This window comes from Microcaecilia unicolor, chromosome 4 (genome assembly GCF_901765095.1).
Source record: "Microcaecilia unicolor chromosome 4, aMicUni1.1, whole genome shotgun sequence".
NCBI classification, from domain to species: domain Eukaryota; kingdom Metazoa; phylum Chordata; class Amphibia; order Gymnophiona; family Siphonopidae; genus Microcaecilia; species Microcaecilia unicolor.
This window is the reverse complement of record NC_044034.1, coordinates 58475118-58489547: the sequence shown is the minus strand read 5'-3', so window position 1 is coordinate 58489547 and position 14430 is coordinate 58475118. Positions and strand designations below refer to the sequence as shown.

Below are 14430 nucleotides of genomic sequence, written 5' to 3'. Positions count from 1 at the left end.
CCTGGAAGAAAACCTGTTCTGGCCTACCATAGACATGGGAGTGGGAGAAGATTCATCTTTCAGCAGGGCAGTCCCACTAAGTCCAAAGCAAAGGCAAAACTGGAGTGGTTCAGCAAGATGAAAGTGAACGTCCTCAAGTGTTATAGTCAAATCCCTGATCTGAATCTAATGGAAAATGTGTGGCAAGACTTGAAGACTTCAGCCACTTGAAAGAACTTGAGCTATTCTGTCAAGAAGAATGGGCAAAACCTCAATAATCCCACTGTGCAAAATTGGTAATCACTTATCCTAAATAACTCATGGCTTTTATTTTTGCAAAAGAAACTTTCCCCAAATACTGAGTGAAGGGTTGTGAATCCTTATGGAATGCTTTTTTTTTTTTTGTTTCTAATTCTTATTTACTTTTTGAATATAGTTATTCTTTCATGTATGTTGTATAGGTAGTGAAATACGTTTTAGACAACAGTGTGTGATCAATATGCATGCATGTGAAGACTTTTGCAAGGCACTGTGGGTATTTTTTGTTTATAATAAATAAAAATATATAATGCACATTTATTTTATTAATGCCTCATAAATATAGTGCACATTAAATTTAACACATTAAAAGTTTTAATTAAGAGAAATATGTACACTGAGCTGAAAATGGTTAAAAAGTTTCGCCTACATCTTTGTATGTATGTATGTGTAAAATAAAAATAAACTTTGGAGTTCAATAAAACATGCATGTCATGCTTCTAACTTAATATAGTTCCAAAGTGAAGAGTTATGCTAGCCCTTGCTCTCAGTAAAATACAGGCCAATGGCTCATAATAAGAGCTAGGCTTCTTAAAATCAAAATCATCTCTGATACAAAAGAGAGCTTAGCTTGTAGAAATCAGAGATCACCTTTGACACAGTTACATTTTACTGTAGCAAATGCTGAAGTAAGTGCTCAGACAGCTGACAGAGGGTGGAGGGAATCTACTCTGTAGATAATGAGGAGACTGGCACCTACAAGACGTCATGAGCAAGAGATGCTATGGTTAAGTAAAGATAGTACTGGGTCAGCTGCACCCCAGGTGAGAACATCCAAAGGAGGGAGCTAGAGGAAGGTTTGAGAACATGTAAAATCATCTAACAAGATGCGCTCTGAACTTATCTTGTTTATAGCTAGAGTTTGAGAATATGTGAAGTAATTTTGATCAAACTGATAAAGGCCAAGAACCCTGGTGACAAAGCTAAGGTCCATTGAAATGAATAGGGTGAAAATAGTATAAAAATGGGAGTCAGAAGGGTATTAGGACAGAAGGAAGTCTACAAGAGAAGGCGGGTGACAGACGTGTCGTGTAATGCTGCGCCATCATATGACTGCCCGATTTGCCTGTACTGCTATTGGTAAGATTGAAATAAACTATCTTCTTATATCCCAGTGAGTCCTTCTGATTATGGAGTTCGTTAATTCCTGGACTGTGTAAGAGCAGTCTGGGGGAGTATGAGATCAGAATAGGTGGGGGAACACGCAAATTATTTACCAGAGAGAGCCCCTGGCTTCTGCTGCCCAAATGGGAGAGGCAGAATAGGTAGGGGAACACGCAAATTAATATACAAAAGTGAATCTTCTCATTTCAGGTCTCCTCTAGCATTTCTTTTAGCATGAAACACCAGAGTGCTAATTCAGACCAAATGTCCTAGTGCGCACTTGACCAGAGGTTTAAAATAAATAAATAAATAAGACAATCAACATCCATGGATATAACATTCTATTGAAGGAGATGGACTTGCGTTAAACTGTGATTTTTTATGTAAAAAGAAAAAAAAAGTGGTAAATGAAAATTCAATTCTGAGGCCCAATAATGTCTTGGGCCTCAGAATTGAATCTTATAAAATGAATGAAATCTGAAGGTCAAAAAAAAAAAAAAAAAAAAAAAAGATGTTCACTGTGTGTTTTCATTGAGTACTGTATACACTCGACTATAATTTGATCTCATGTTTAAGTCAAGGGCAAGGATAAGTGCAAGGATAAGTGCGGTCTAGGTTTGCTAAATGTCAAACTTTTTTTTTCTCCGAGGACAAGCAGGCATCTGTATTCTCACAAGTGGATGACACTGATCACATTGCTTGGTCCAGAGAATTTACGAAAACTAAATGAAAGCTTTGTGCCTTCCCGCCTGTTGCGCAAACGCAGTCTCCTCAGTTCTTGTTTACATGAGAAGGGTGTTTTTCTTGCCCTCTCATTCGCATCGTCTTAGCTATTTTTTTGTGTCTTCTGGCTGCTTTATTATCTTTATAATTGAATTTCCTCTTGTTGGAACCTTTTTTTTTTTACCTTTCCTTTTCCTTTTTACTGTGCCTTGCTCCTTTTTTAGGCACTGTTGCATCATTTAATTTAGCCGACAAAGTTTTTAAGTCCACGAAGATTCCCAGTGGCTTCAAGAGCAGTACCCAGTGCAACTGGACAGTCTTTGATAAGTGTAGGGGTATATTCAGGACAAACTCCTAATATATATCCAGAGGTACTTAGCTGACAGAACACTACTAAATAGCAATTATTCTGGACACGTTTCTAGGTTGTGTACCTCTTTGGCCCTTAGGCTAGCTAGCTGTACTAATGAAAAGAACAATGTCACAGATGAAATATATTATGATTTCTTAGGAATAGAAAAATAATAGTTATTTGTATGTGTTGCAAATTGCAAAGCAGATTACAAAACTAGATTAGCTTCAAAAATATACAAAGGTATATGATTATCCAAACGGACTATCTAAATGAGTGATTACACAACCAATCACAATACTGATATCCTAATGATTATTATGAGAACTTATACCACACGTCTTATGCAAACCACACACAAAAAAAATCAACTATTTAACTGTTCCACCCAACTCATGATTTTACAAACTTCCATGTCCCTTTCTCAGTCTTATCTCCATGTTGAAGAACCCTAACCATTTTAGTTGCCCTTTATAAGAGAAGTACTTTATCTCCTTTATCATTTTTGTCAGTCTATTCTGAAACTTCTAGATGGGCTGCATCCTTTTTGACATACAGCAACCAGAATGACTTTCAGTTTTGCTTTCCATCTTTTTTTGTATAATAACCAACATTCTACTTGCCTTCTTTTTTTAGCAGCTGTAGCATACTAGGCTAAAACTTTCAACGTATTATCTATGACAATTTAAGGAGCTTTTTCTTGGATGAGGACTCTTATGTCAGATCCTAGTATTTTGTATCTGTAGCTGGAATTATTTTTCCCTAGCTGCATCACTTTGCACTTGTTCACACTAAATGTCATAAATGCCCAGTGTCACAGTCCCACCATGACTCAAGACGACGGTCTGTGCAGGCAGTGCACGACAGGTCCTTGGCAGCAGGCCGCATTGCCAGGAGGAGCTCCACTGCAGTGCGGAACCTGAACCTCCCATCGCCCTCATGACATCAGATGCCATGCCAGATTTAACCCCACCAGTCCAGACAACACTCTCGCATCAAAGACATTCTGCCTAGCTTCTCTGCTCACCTGGGTCCCAAGATGCCATCTTTTTTGTTTCTGCCTCATTGGTCATCCTCCTACTCAGCTCCTGCTCGTTGAGACTGCTCGTGTGTGTGGGTTCCAGTATTTTGCCTTACTATTGTCTGTGTGGGTTCCAGCGCAGTGTCTTGCTGCTCATGTGTGTTGGTTCCAGTATTTTGCCTTGCTACTGTGTGTGTGGGTTCCAGTGCAGTGCCTTCCTGATTGTGTGTGTGGGTTCCAGTATTACGACTACTAATAATCATTTCTATAGCACTACTAGACATCATCTTCTTCAAAAAATCTTGTATTTTCTGAACAACTTCAGATGAGAGCTTCCTTCCTTGGCGATTTGCTGGAACAGCTAAAATACCTTGCTTAGCCTTCAGTTTTCTGGCTTGCTTTACCATTCTTTCTGATACATCAAATGCTGTTACTGTATCTTTAATTGTCCAGCTTCTTGGAACTAAGGTCAATATTTGAACCTTTTCCTTATGATTTGATACTTTAAATTTTTCTTTCAAATCTTCTATAAGATTATCGAGGTCTGCACAATTATTACATCCTGGCCCACTTTTACGTGGTTGTTCGTGGTAATTGATCCCCACAGCAGCAGCAATTTGGTTTCCAATTAAACTTTGTGCTTCAGAAATCTTTCTTTTTGCGTAGCTTGGCTTATCTCTGTCACTTAGTTGTCTCCTTTTCAGTGGTGAAGCACCAATAAATGATAAACTTTTGTTGATGGATGGTTGTTTCATCCATTGTGAAATCTTGTTCAGATTGGAGTGATGATGATGATGATGGTTCTAGCTTTTTATTTACTGTCGACTTGCAGGCAGGGCAAAGCTTCTGACCTGGTTTTATATTTATCACTTCTTTTTTATTTAGCTCACGAAGTTTGGCAGCTGTTTCAATATCAATCACTCTAAGTCCAGCTCTTACATTATGATTCTTCTTCTTGAATGGATTGCAACATTTCTTTTGCATTGATTGATATTCACTTAGGAAAGGGATTCATGGTGAAGCAAATGACGGAATCTTCATCAAGTTTTGCTTCTGAACGCATAAGAAGCAATTTGTGGTCACATTCTGTGAAATCCCCAAAAGGTTTGAATCCTGCCTTCTTAGCACAGAAGATTACGTGGCACTTTGATGTACCAGCATTTTTCCCAATTGAACAGGGAGCCAAGGATTCTTCATTTTTCTTGTCTTCTGACATCTATAATTAAATGGTACAACAGATGATAAACACACTTTTAAAAAGATTTTATTAAGCTGGAATATTCACCTGAGATGGAACGACCAAACTGATAACAGCGCACAATAAACGATTGGACAATCAATGAATAAAATACAAATGAATAAATAACTATATCAATACTTTTAAGCGACTATTAAGACTCAATTTCCTAGAAATGAAGAAAAATTAGCGCATCAAGCGTACTAAATATAACATACTTTGACCTGAGTAAATGGCTACTTAATGGTGGCATTGCAAAACAAAAACATAGTGTTGTAGAGAACAATTTTCTCTTTCAGATGATACTGTTCACAAGCTGATTCAGGCAGACTCTTTTTCATAATTGCCTTTGAACTTTGGTACATTTTACCATTTGCGCTGACAGTGCCAACTTTGAAGAGATCCTGCAGGTCGGTTATAGATGCTGGTTAGTGGCAAATCTGGCAGTATTATGTCCAGCACAAGCATAATGCTTGTTCAAAATTTCAAGTCCGTATCTTTGTTTGCATGGAAGTTGTTGCGGTCTGAATACTGGTCCAAATATGTTCTGATGAGTCGCGACCAATTTTGATGCACACTTTGAGTCAACTTGCTTGACTGGATTTTGCATCCATAATGTTAAAATGTATTTCATCGGAATTAGCATCAAACTGTACAGGATTTGAATTTTTTTAGCCACTCTTATAAATGTGTTTGGATTTTATTAGACCCAAAAAATGCATTTTGGTAAATGTCGCGCGCTCATGGACTGACAACCTTTCAGAAAAGGGGGTCTAGATCTTCAACTATTGCAGTTAGAGACCTCAAATTTTGGGGAAACTTCGTTTAACACCTGACTCGCGCAACAGATAAAATTTGAACAAAATTGGAGAACATGATGGTGGGAACTTTTTTTTTAATTTTAGACCACTTGGCATGGAATGACCCAAAAGCTGGAGTTCCAGCCCAGAGACAGGTTGCAGAACCACTGGGGTTGAGACAGGAGCCAGGTCTTGGCCACTCACTCGGAGACTAGCACATCAGCACCTCTTGAATTTTTTTTTTTTTTTTTTTGGAGGGGGGGTTGCGATCCTCCTGGTGCCGACGCTTCTCGAGTGTCGACACCTCAGAGCTCACGACACCATGTGCGCACTAAAACCGCTATTGTGCCTCTAGCGCACCTTGGTAAACAGGGTCCTAACTGTTAGCCTTCCCAATTTCTATTAGTATTTTACTGCATGTCTTTTCATCCTGTCCAGGTGGATGGTAGTATAACCCTACCAATATGTTCCTCTCCATCACACACAGAATATAATAGCCATACTGTTTCCAACAATGGCCAATCCAGGTCACAAGTGCAAGGCAGAATCCCAAAGAGTAGCAAGATTCCCAAGGATAAGTAGCGTCTTTCTGTCACATCTATCTTAATAGCAAGTTATAGACTTTTCCTTCAGGAACTTGTCCAAACCATTTTTAAACCCAGATAAAAGCTAACGAGTTTCAGAATTTAACTATTCGTTGAATACAAAAATATGAAAAAAAAATGTTCTATATGTTTCAAAATTATTACCATGTAACTTCATGGCGTGTCCCCTAGTCTTTGTACTTTTTGAAAAAGAGTAAACAATCAATTCACATTTACCTGTTCTAATCAGGATTGTGTAGTCCTCTATCATATCCCTTTCTCAGTTGTCTTCTCCTAGCTGAAGAACCCTAACCTCTTAAGCCTTTCCTCATATGACAGGAGGTCCATCCCCTTAATCACACACACCAGCTCACACCTGATGAAATTCACCGGAAATGCCTATTTACTCCCCTTGCTCCTGCTAAGGCACTTTTCCCAAGCCTAAATGCCAACACTTCTACCCCAGTCGGCCTCAAAACAAATACAAATCCTGCATTTCCCCCATCTCTCTCTTTCAGTTCTTCTTCCCTCTCTTCAGCAGTCACATACTTGCTTTCTCAATGTTTCCTCCTTCTCAGTGCCCCTTCATTGTCCCCATTAGGCCAAGTACTTAGGGGTGGATGGCTATTGAAATAGTTTTGAATCATTCTCTTACTTTAACCCTTTCTCACACTCAGTTTTCCCTTCCCTTCCAAATCTTCCCATACTTTTCTTATTGTCTTGACAGCAGATATGGATCTGCTTGTGAAGGTGGGAGGGAGGTAGAGGATGGGGGATCTGATGTGTGCTTTTGAGTTGGATCATTACCAGAACAGGGTGTACATACCCACCCTGCCCTCCGGCAAACAGACAGACAGATCTGCTGCCAATTATTTCTATAGACAGAAAGATCCTCTTCAACAAAGATGGCAAGGCTGAGTAAATCAGGTACTCTAGCTATCCACAGGAAAGCCTCTAAAGTTACCCCTCAGTTCTACTCGAAGACTAGCAGCAGCTGTCAGGCTACAGCATACCTGAGCTACTGTGTCAGTCTTAACTGAATTTTTTTCATATTGTTGTAGCCCAAAAAACACTGTTGTCTGATGCAACTCTGGGATCTGGTCAATTGTTATTGAGCTATACCAGCATTTTTATATCTTTGTTAGTAAACAATCTTCATCTGCTTCTCTTTGCCCCCTTTGTTTTAGATGACAGCAACATAACCAAACTAGAAGCGCCAAGCTTGCTATGTTAAATACTGCCTGAAATGTATGTATGCATGCCTGTCCATATAGATATTTACAGGACAAATGTACATACTGAAAAAAATTTCACCATATTCTATGTCAAGAACAATCCCTAGCTGTCCTCTGAAGAGTTTTCAGATTATCCATAATGAACACGCATGAGACAGATCTGAGTATATTAGAGACAGTGCATGCAAATCTCCTTCATATTTGCTGAGGATATCCTGGAAAACTAGACTGGCTGTGTCTCCTAAGGAATGGGTTGAGAACAACTTATTTGAAGTAATGAACATACCATATGATTCTCTTACTCCAATAACCAGCTGAGAGTCAAAAGCTTCTCCCAGCCTTTCTGCATGGACCAGCTTCATTGCGCTGTCTTGAAGTCTGTTCTTTATATTTGAAAAGATGGACTCATTCCAGGTATCCAGCATGAGCTACAAGACCATAAAAATCAATACATTTTAGAGAATGGGTACAATATTAAATAGCTTAAATAGAATAAATACATAACATATGTGCTATATCAACACTTCTTGTAAAAAAACATTTCCAGAATTAGGCCCAAAAAATACTAAAAAAAATATCATTACTATTGAAGTATAATAGAAATCAATGTTCATTCTGTACAGAGCCCTGCTTCACAATGTTCTCAGACCATCTCAGTTCTCTCTCAGCTTTACCTTTCCAATTCGCATTTACATACATAGTAGATGACGGCAGGAAAAGACCTGCACGGTCCATCCAGTCTGCCCAACAACATTTAGCCCTACTCTGTGTGAACATACATAGAAAGAAAAAAAAATTCATTAAGGCTTCTGGTTTTAACCTATAAACTTTGATAAAGAAACTCGATACATAAAAACATATATTAAAATAGGTGTTTATTGGATGAATGCCAGAAAAACATCATATCCCCAGTACTCTCTCACCTGACCCCTGGCTTGTCCTCCATTCAGTTGTCCTACACCGGACTATAAAAACTGATTTTATTTTAACGTCCAGTGGACAGGTGTTATAACTAAAAGCCATTACCTGGTATGAACTGTCAGTGTTGATACAGAAACCGATACTGTTTTTGCCTTTATTACAATTTATTTATTTTATTTATTTAGATTTTGCTCGCACCTTTTTCAGTAGTAGCTCAAGGTGAGTTACAGTCAGGTACACTGGATATTTCTCTGTCCCAGGAGGGCTCACAATCTAATTTTTATACCTGAGGCAATGGAGGGTTAAGTGACTTGCCCAAGATCACAAGGAGCAGAAGTGGGATTTGAACCGGCCACCTCTGGATTGCAAGACCAGTGCTCTAACCAATTGGCCACTCCTCCACTCCAACTGCTCCTCAGATAGAGATTTTCAGTTTCTACTGGTATCAATCAAGCAACTTTCAAAAGAACTTTATACACACTCCCAATTCTAAATTCTTTTGGGCTTCTAGAACAACAGACCTAGTGTCATCAAAAACCTATCTCCTTGGTCAGTAACTCAGGGTCAAGATAATAATTTTCTTACCCTTGGTTTATGGAATCTCCAAATAACTACAAAAGTGAACAATGCACTCATTGTTCATTTTCAGAATTTGTCAGACTAAACAACCTTAATCACCATGGCTTCTCGGGGCAGGTTCTGGACTGAACTGACAGAACTAAATAAAAGGAAATTAACTGGTAAAATAAATTTCAACTTCCCCTTCATCCATGACAAGAGGAATGTACAGAAGCTCTACTCAGAAAGGGCTGGGGGGGGGGGGGTGGCTGAGCCAACACAGTTCTTCAGACTCTTGGGATACAAAGCAGAACCTCTCAGCTGAACACATGCTTACATGCTAACAGCAGGCATACAATGAAGGCCAGGAGGCCTCTGACTTCTGGAAAGAGATTCAAACTCTGTGCACAAGAAATCCTGCACTCTAATGAAGGGGTTTCTGGCTCTCTGGGGCCTGCAAACTGTTGCTGGTGTGGGCTGAAGCAATTATGACTCCTTCAGAAATCAACACCTTATAGACCACCATGTCTTTTCAGGACCCACTGATAGACCAACAAGCCTATCTAAAATTTAACAGGAACTGGGAAACTATCAACATCTGATGGAAGGCCTATGTCCAGCTTGACAGTTACAGTCCCCATCCTGGCCTACATCCCCTGTCTTACATTCAAAACTGATGAATCTGATTCAGGGCAAAGAACAATATCACCCTCTAAAGGAGGGTACTAGGTGCAAGAATATCCTTTTTTTAAGCACAAAACAAAGGCTCAAGGAGACCAATTTCAGTAACACCATAAGGCCCAAGAGGAAGGAAGGTCAGGTTACAAATAGAAAAGGCTACAATGTCTCAGGGTCTCCCATGTTTTCCTCCCCAGAAGAACATATCTGATCAGAGGGGGAGTAGCACGAGAGCTTCCTTGAACACATTCCTTCAAACAAACCATTCCTGCCCTCTGCAAGAAATGTGGGTTGTGTCTTACATAGTTATTTAAAAGTTTTACTGTGAGTGGAAGTGCTCAATTCTTTTATTCCATCTTCATGCTATATAGGGAACATCTGTAACCATGCTGTTTTGAATTCCATCACTGTTTCCAATCCCATCACTTCAAGTGAAAGAGTATTTCAGGCATCCACCATCCTCTCCATAAAAAAGTATTTCCTGATATTGCTTTTCAGCTTCCCTCCTTGCAATTTCATTTTATGTCCTCTAGTTCTATTACTTCTCCGTATTTGGAAAAGGTTTTTATTACTATCTTTCAAAACTTTAAATGATCTATCATATCTTTCAATCTCTCTTTTCTTCCAGGGTATATATATTCAAGTCTTTAAAAATGCTTCTCATACATTTTAAGGCACAGACCCCTTACCATTTTGTTTGCTTTCCTCTGAATGGTTTCAAGTCTTTTTACGTCTTTGCAAAGCTATGGCCTCAAAAACTGAACACTATTCCCAATGTAATCTCATCAACAAACAGGGGCATTATCACCTACTCCTTTCTTCTGGTTATGCCAATATCAGTGTAGACTACATCCTTCTAGCCTTGGCCAATGACTTGTCACGTTGTTTCAATACCTTGAGAACCTCAGATACCATCACCTCGAGGTCTCTTTCCTGAACTGTGCATATCAGACTCTCAACTATCACATACAGTTCCTTTAAATTTGAGGCTGCATAGACCAGGTTTCCAGGATATCCCTAAAAAATATGTACAAGAGAGATTTTGCATACAACATATGTAGTGGACATTCAGTGGGAAAACTGCCTTAGATGAGCCTGCCCTAGAAACTTAGACTCACAAAGATGCTAAACAATGTAGGACATAAAATTAAGGGATCAAGAGAGGCAGTAGATCTGCAACATGCAAACAACAGAAAAAAAATCAGAGACCATCAATGTAGAATAAATACAAGGCTTTAATTTCACAGAAAAGTACAGTAGAGTGCCTTGCAGGCAAAATGTGGCCACATCAGGCACTGTACCTTTCTTTGAAATTAAAGCCTTATATTCTCCGTTGGTGGTCTGAGGGACCCTCTATCATATTATCACATTTCTTGAATGGTCTTCTCCCAACACTTGCTGCTGATGCTCCTGCAGAAAGAAGGTAAATTATCATAGTACTATCTGCTTCCCACCCTCTAGACCTACTTCCGCTGTTATCAAAAGGTGTCATCAAATCAAATGAAATGATTCCATCTAACCCTTGATCAACCCTTCAGACACATTGCCAATCACCAAAACTGATAAGATCTCAGTACTTTGAGATACCCTAAAGCCTAACTAATATTCATTCAACATTCCATAATCTATGAATTCCACCAAATGCCTTTCCACTGTCTTTCACCTTATTAAAACAAAAATGGAACATTAATAGTGGAGAATTATTTAAAAAAAAAGTGTATCAACTCCAACATCCCTTTTTTCAGCACTGACTTCTCAACAGTCAATTTCAAAAACTTTGGGTAAACTCCCTCTAGTAAGGAACTATTAACAATCTGGGTCAACCTTTCCCATTGCCAAACAAGATGCTTTAATATTAGTTGAACTACAAGGATCAACTCTATTCACTGTAGGCTGCAAAAACTATTTCAGCTACTTGTCACAGACTACAACCTCTCTTTTTCTTAGCCCTCCCGATCTATATTTAATCTAGGATTCTGCATCCCTCATTCTGCCTCCCCTTCTTTTCCTACCACCACCCTATTTTGAGTGATCCTTCACTCTGTCCTCCTCTATCTCCAAACTTATATGAATCTGCAGGTTCTTTAAGGTTACAAATACCCCTAAGCTGGCAACCCTTCATCAACAGTCCCACCATTCTGTTACTTTCTGCCCCACAATGAACAAGTCCCTGGTTTATTATAGTAGGGCTTCTGATTTTAAGATTGACCGCCCAGCATCCTTTTTCCAACAGACTCAATCCTCCCCTGACCTGTTTTTATTCTCCACTTAGTTTTTGTGACTCTTCTGTGATGAATCCTAAATTACACAAGTGAACATATTTGATGCAATACCAGATTTTATTAGAACAGTTTTTAATTATCTGTCTTTCCGTAAGAGATTGCAAACTTCTTTTTAAATAGATTTTAATGGTCTTTTGTACTCTGATTTGTGCTGATACTTCCTGTAGCTCCTTAAAAACTGCTTTAAATTTCTCTCCATGTAAGTCACTTAGGACCTGTTATTAGGGATTTAGCAACTCAGCTAGATTAGATTCTACCTAAAAAGGTACCCAGTGAAAACATCTGTGGTATGAAAACAGATAAATACCAATTTTTGTACTCAAGAAAACCTAACTAGCTGAAAAATAACCATCTAAATTTATAATTTATAAACACCCAAGAATTTAATTATAGGGAATCTCAATCCTTTTATCTAAGTAATTACGCTTCAGTTTACACAATACTTCCTCATACTGTATCAACTACTCTTTCCATATTCTTTTAATATCCAAACTCCTACTCTCACACCATGCACAAAACATGCATAGACCAAAAATGAAATGCATTCCATCAGTGGTGTTTGAGGAAAACATTACACGCCACATACCAAGACCATATTACTAATGAAGAGATACTACAAAGAGCCCAATTATGTAGACACTGTAGCAAAGCACAGAATATGCTATCCTCTGGCTTTCAGACCAAAGATTTCCAAAGACAGCAGTGCTATGGCCACCATCTAATAGCAAATGAAACACAGCAACATACATTCAGAGAATATTTACACCATACTGGGATCACATGGTAAGACTATGAGGATGTTGCTGCTAACTGAAAACTTTGGCGAGAACTTGCCGCCTAATGCACCTAATGGCATGGATGGACTTATATCTAAATATAACAAAGACACTTACACAACAACCTTTCTTTTTTTTATATATATATCTTTATTGGAACAGAGAAAAGAAGTATGGCAGCATACAATAAAGGCACTCTATCAATAACACAGTACAAATAACAGTAACGAGTGCAAATACATGAATCAATTTCACTAACTATACATCACTCTATTAACTTATCAAACAAAAATCATCTCCCCTCTAATCCAATTTTACATCTTAATCCCCCCAGCCCACCCTTCTCGAAGGGATATTCAAAGAGTCACATCCTCACGAGAGGCTTCGGACGAGTGCAGTAAGACATATCTGCTACTACTACTACTACATCTGCCCCACAAATCTCTATACTGACGGTGTCCCATTGACGTGGAAAATTTAAGAGAGGTGTGCAACCAGCGTGCCATCTCACCCATAAGATTGTGCCATACAGCAAACGATGGGGGCTTCGGATCCACCTAAGATTGCAGAATACATTTTTTCATAAGAAAAGTCGCTAATAAAATAAATCTACACTGCGCCTCCCCCAGACCCTCTCTGCGCAGCAACAGTGTGCTTCCCAGCAATATTACCGAATAGGACCAGTCAATTTCGCAACATAGCGTTTTCTCAATGACCCCCAGCGCATTAGTCCAAAAAGAGGACAATACCGGACATTACAAGGAGTGTAATAAAGTACCCGTATGTTTCCCACACTTAACACACGCATCATCCTCCCACAACACCATGACCTGTCTAGTGATATGCACTCGATGTAGGACCCAAAACTGTGTGTCTTGCAATGCCGCGATAGGAGTCACAGAATGTACATTCTCGAAAGCAGCCCCCAATTGTACCTCCGATACACCCTCTGTTGTGTCATGACTCCACTCCCTTGCCAAGCTTGTCAAATAGGGGGCCTTCCTGGAGTCCCGAATAACCTGATACCACTGTGACAGCTTATTTAATTTAGGTGGTAAGTTTAGAAAAAGCAGGTCCAACTGTTGGAAAATTACTGGCGTCCTCCAATGGCACTCATTGACCTGGACATAATCTCTCACCTGAAGATATGCAAAAAAATGAGAATTAGGAACATTCCATGCACATCGGATTTGTTCAAAGGATGGAAACTCTTTATTCCCCAACAACCTTAAATGCCCCAGGTATCTGCAACCCCCCTCACCCCATCGCTTAAACACCGGGGAGTCACAGCCAGCTGGGAACTCAGAGTTACCCACTAAAGTCAAGAACGGATTGTAACCTCCAGGTGCTCCACGATGAGCTCTCCACCACATCCATGCTTATCTCAGAGCATCTAGAAATGGATTCCCCCATACATCCCCACGCCCCCACAGTCGCCCGGACGCTATTACTTCAAGAGGGTCATAACGGGAACTCAAGTTCTGCCATAAATCCACCAGCGGAAAAAAGTGAGCTCCCGAATGGATCTCATGCACCCAACGGAGAAAATGCAGAGACATTATACATCCGCAAATCAGGTACCCTAACTCCTCCCTGGACCCTTCCGTAAGTTAATTTAGTAAAGGAAATCCTAGGTCGTTTTGCATGCCAAATAAATGAACTAACAATGCTACGAAATGCCCGATCTTCACGAACACACACCCAAAGCAGTAGCATTTGTAGCAAATACAACAGCTTAGGCAAGAGGACCATTTTAACTAATGCAACTCGTCCCATGAAATTCACAGGGAGATCCTTCCAACGACAGCAGAGTTGTTTGACTGCATCCAGCTTTTCTGTTGGTCTTCTTGTAAACCCAGGCC

General features: G+C 39.5%; 1 protein-coding gene across 1 annotated transcript in view; it reads right to left on the bottom strand.

The window, feature by feature from the left end:
- The window catches only part of CUL5 (cullin 5), a 271181-nt gene that overhangs the window by 182808 nt on the left and 73943 nt on the right, over window positions 1-14430 (bottom strand). The window contains exon 5 of the mRNA XM_030200261.1: window positions 7640-7781. Within this exon, the coding sequence (XP_030056121.1) occupies window positions 7640-7781 (142 nt within the window). The remainder of the gene's footprint in view (window positions 1-7639; window positions 7782-14430) is intronic.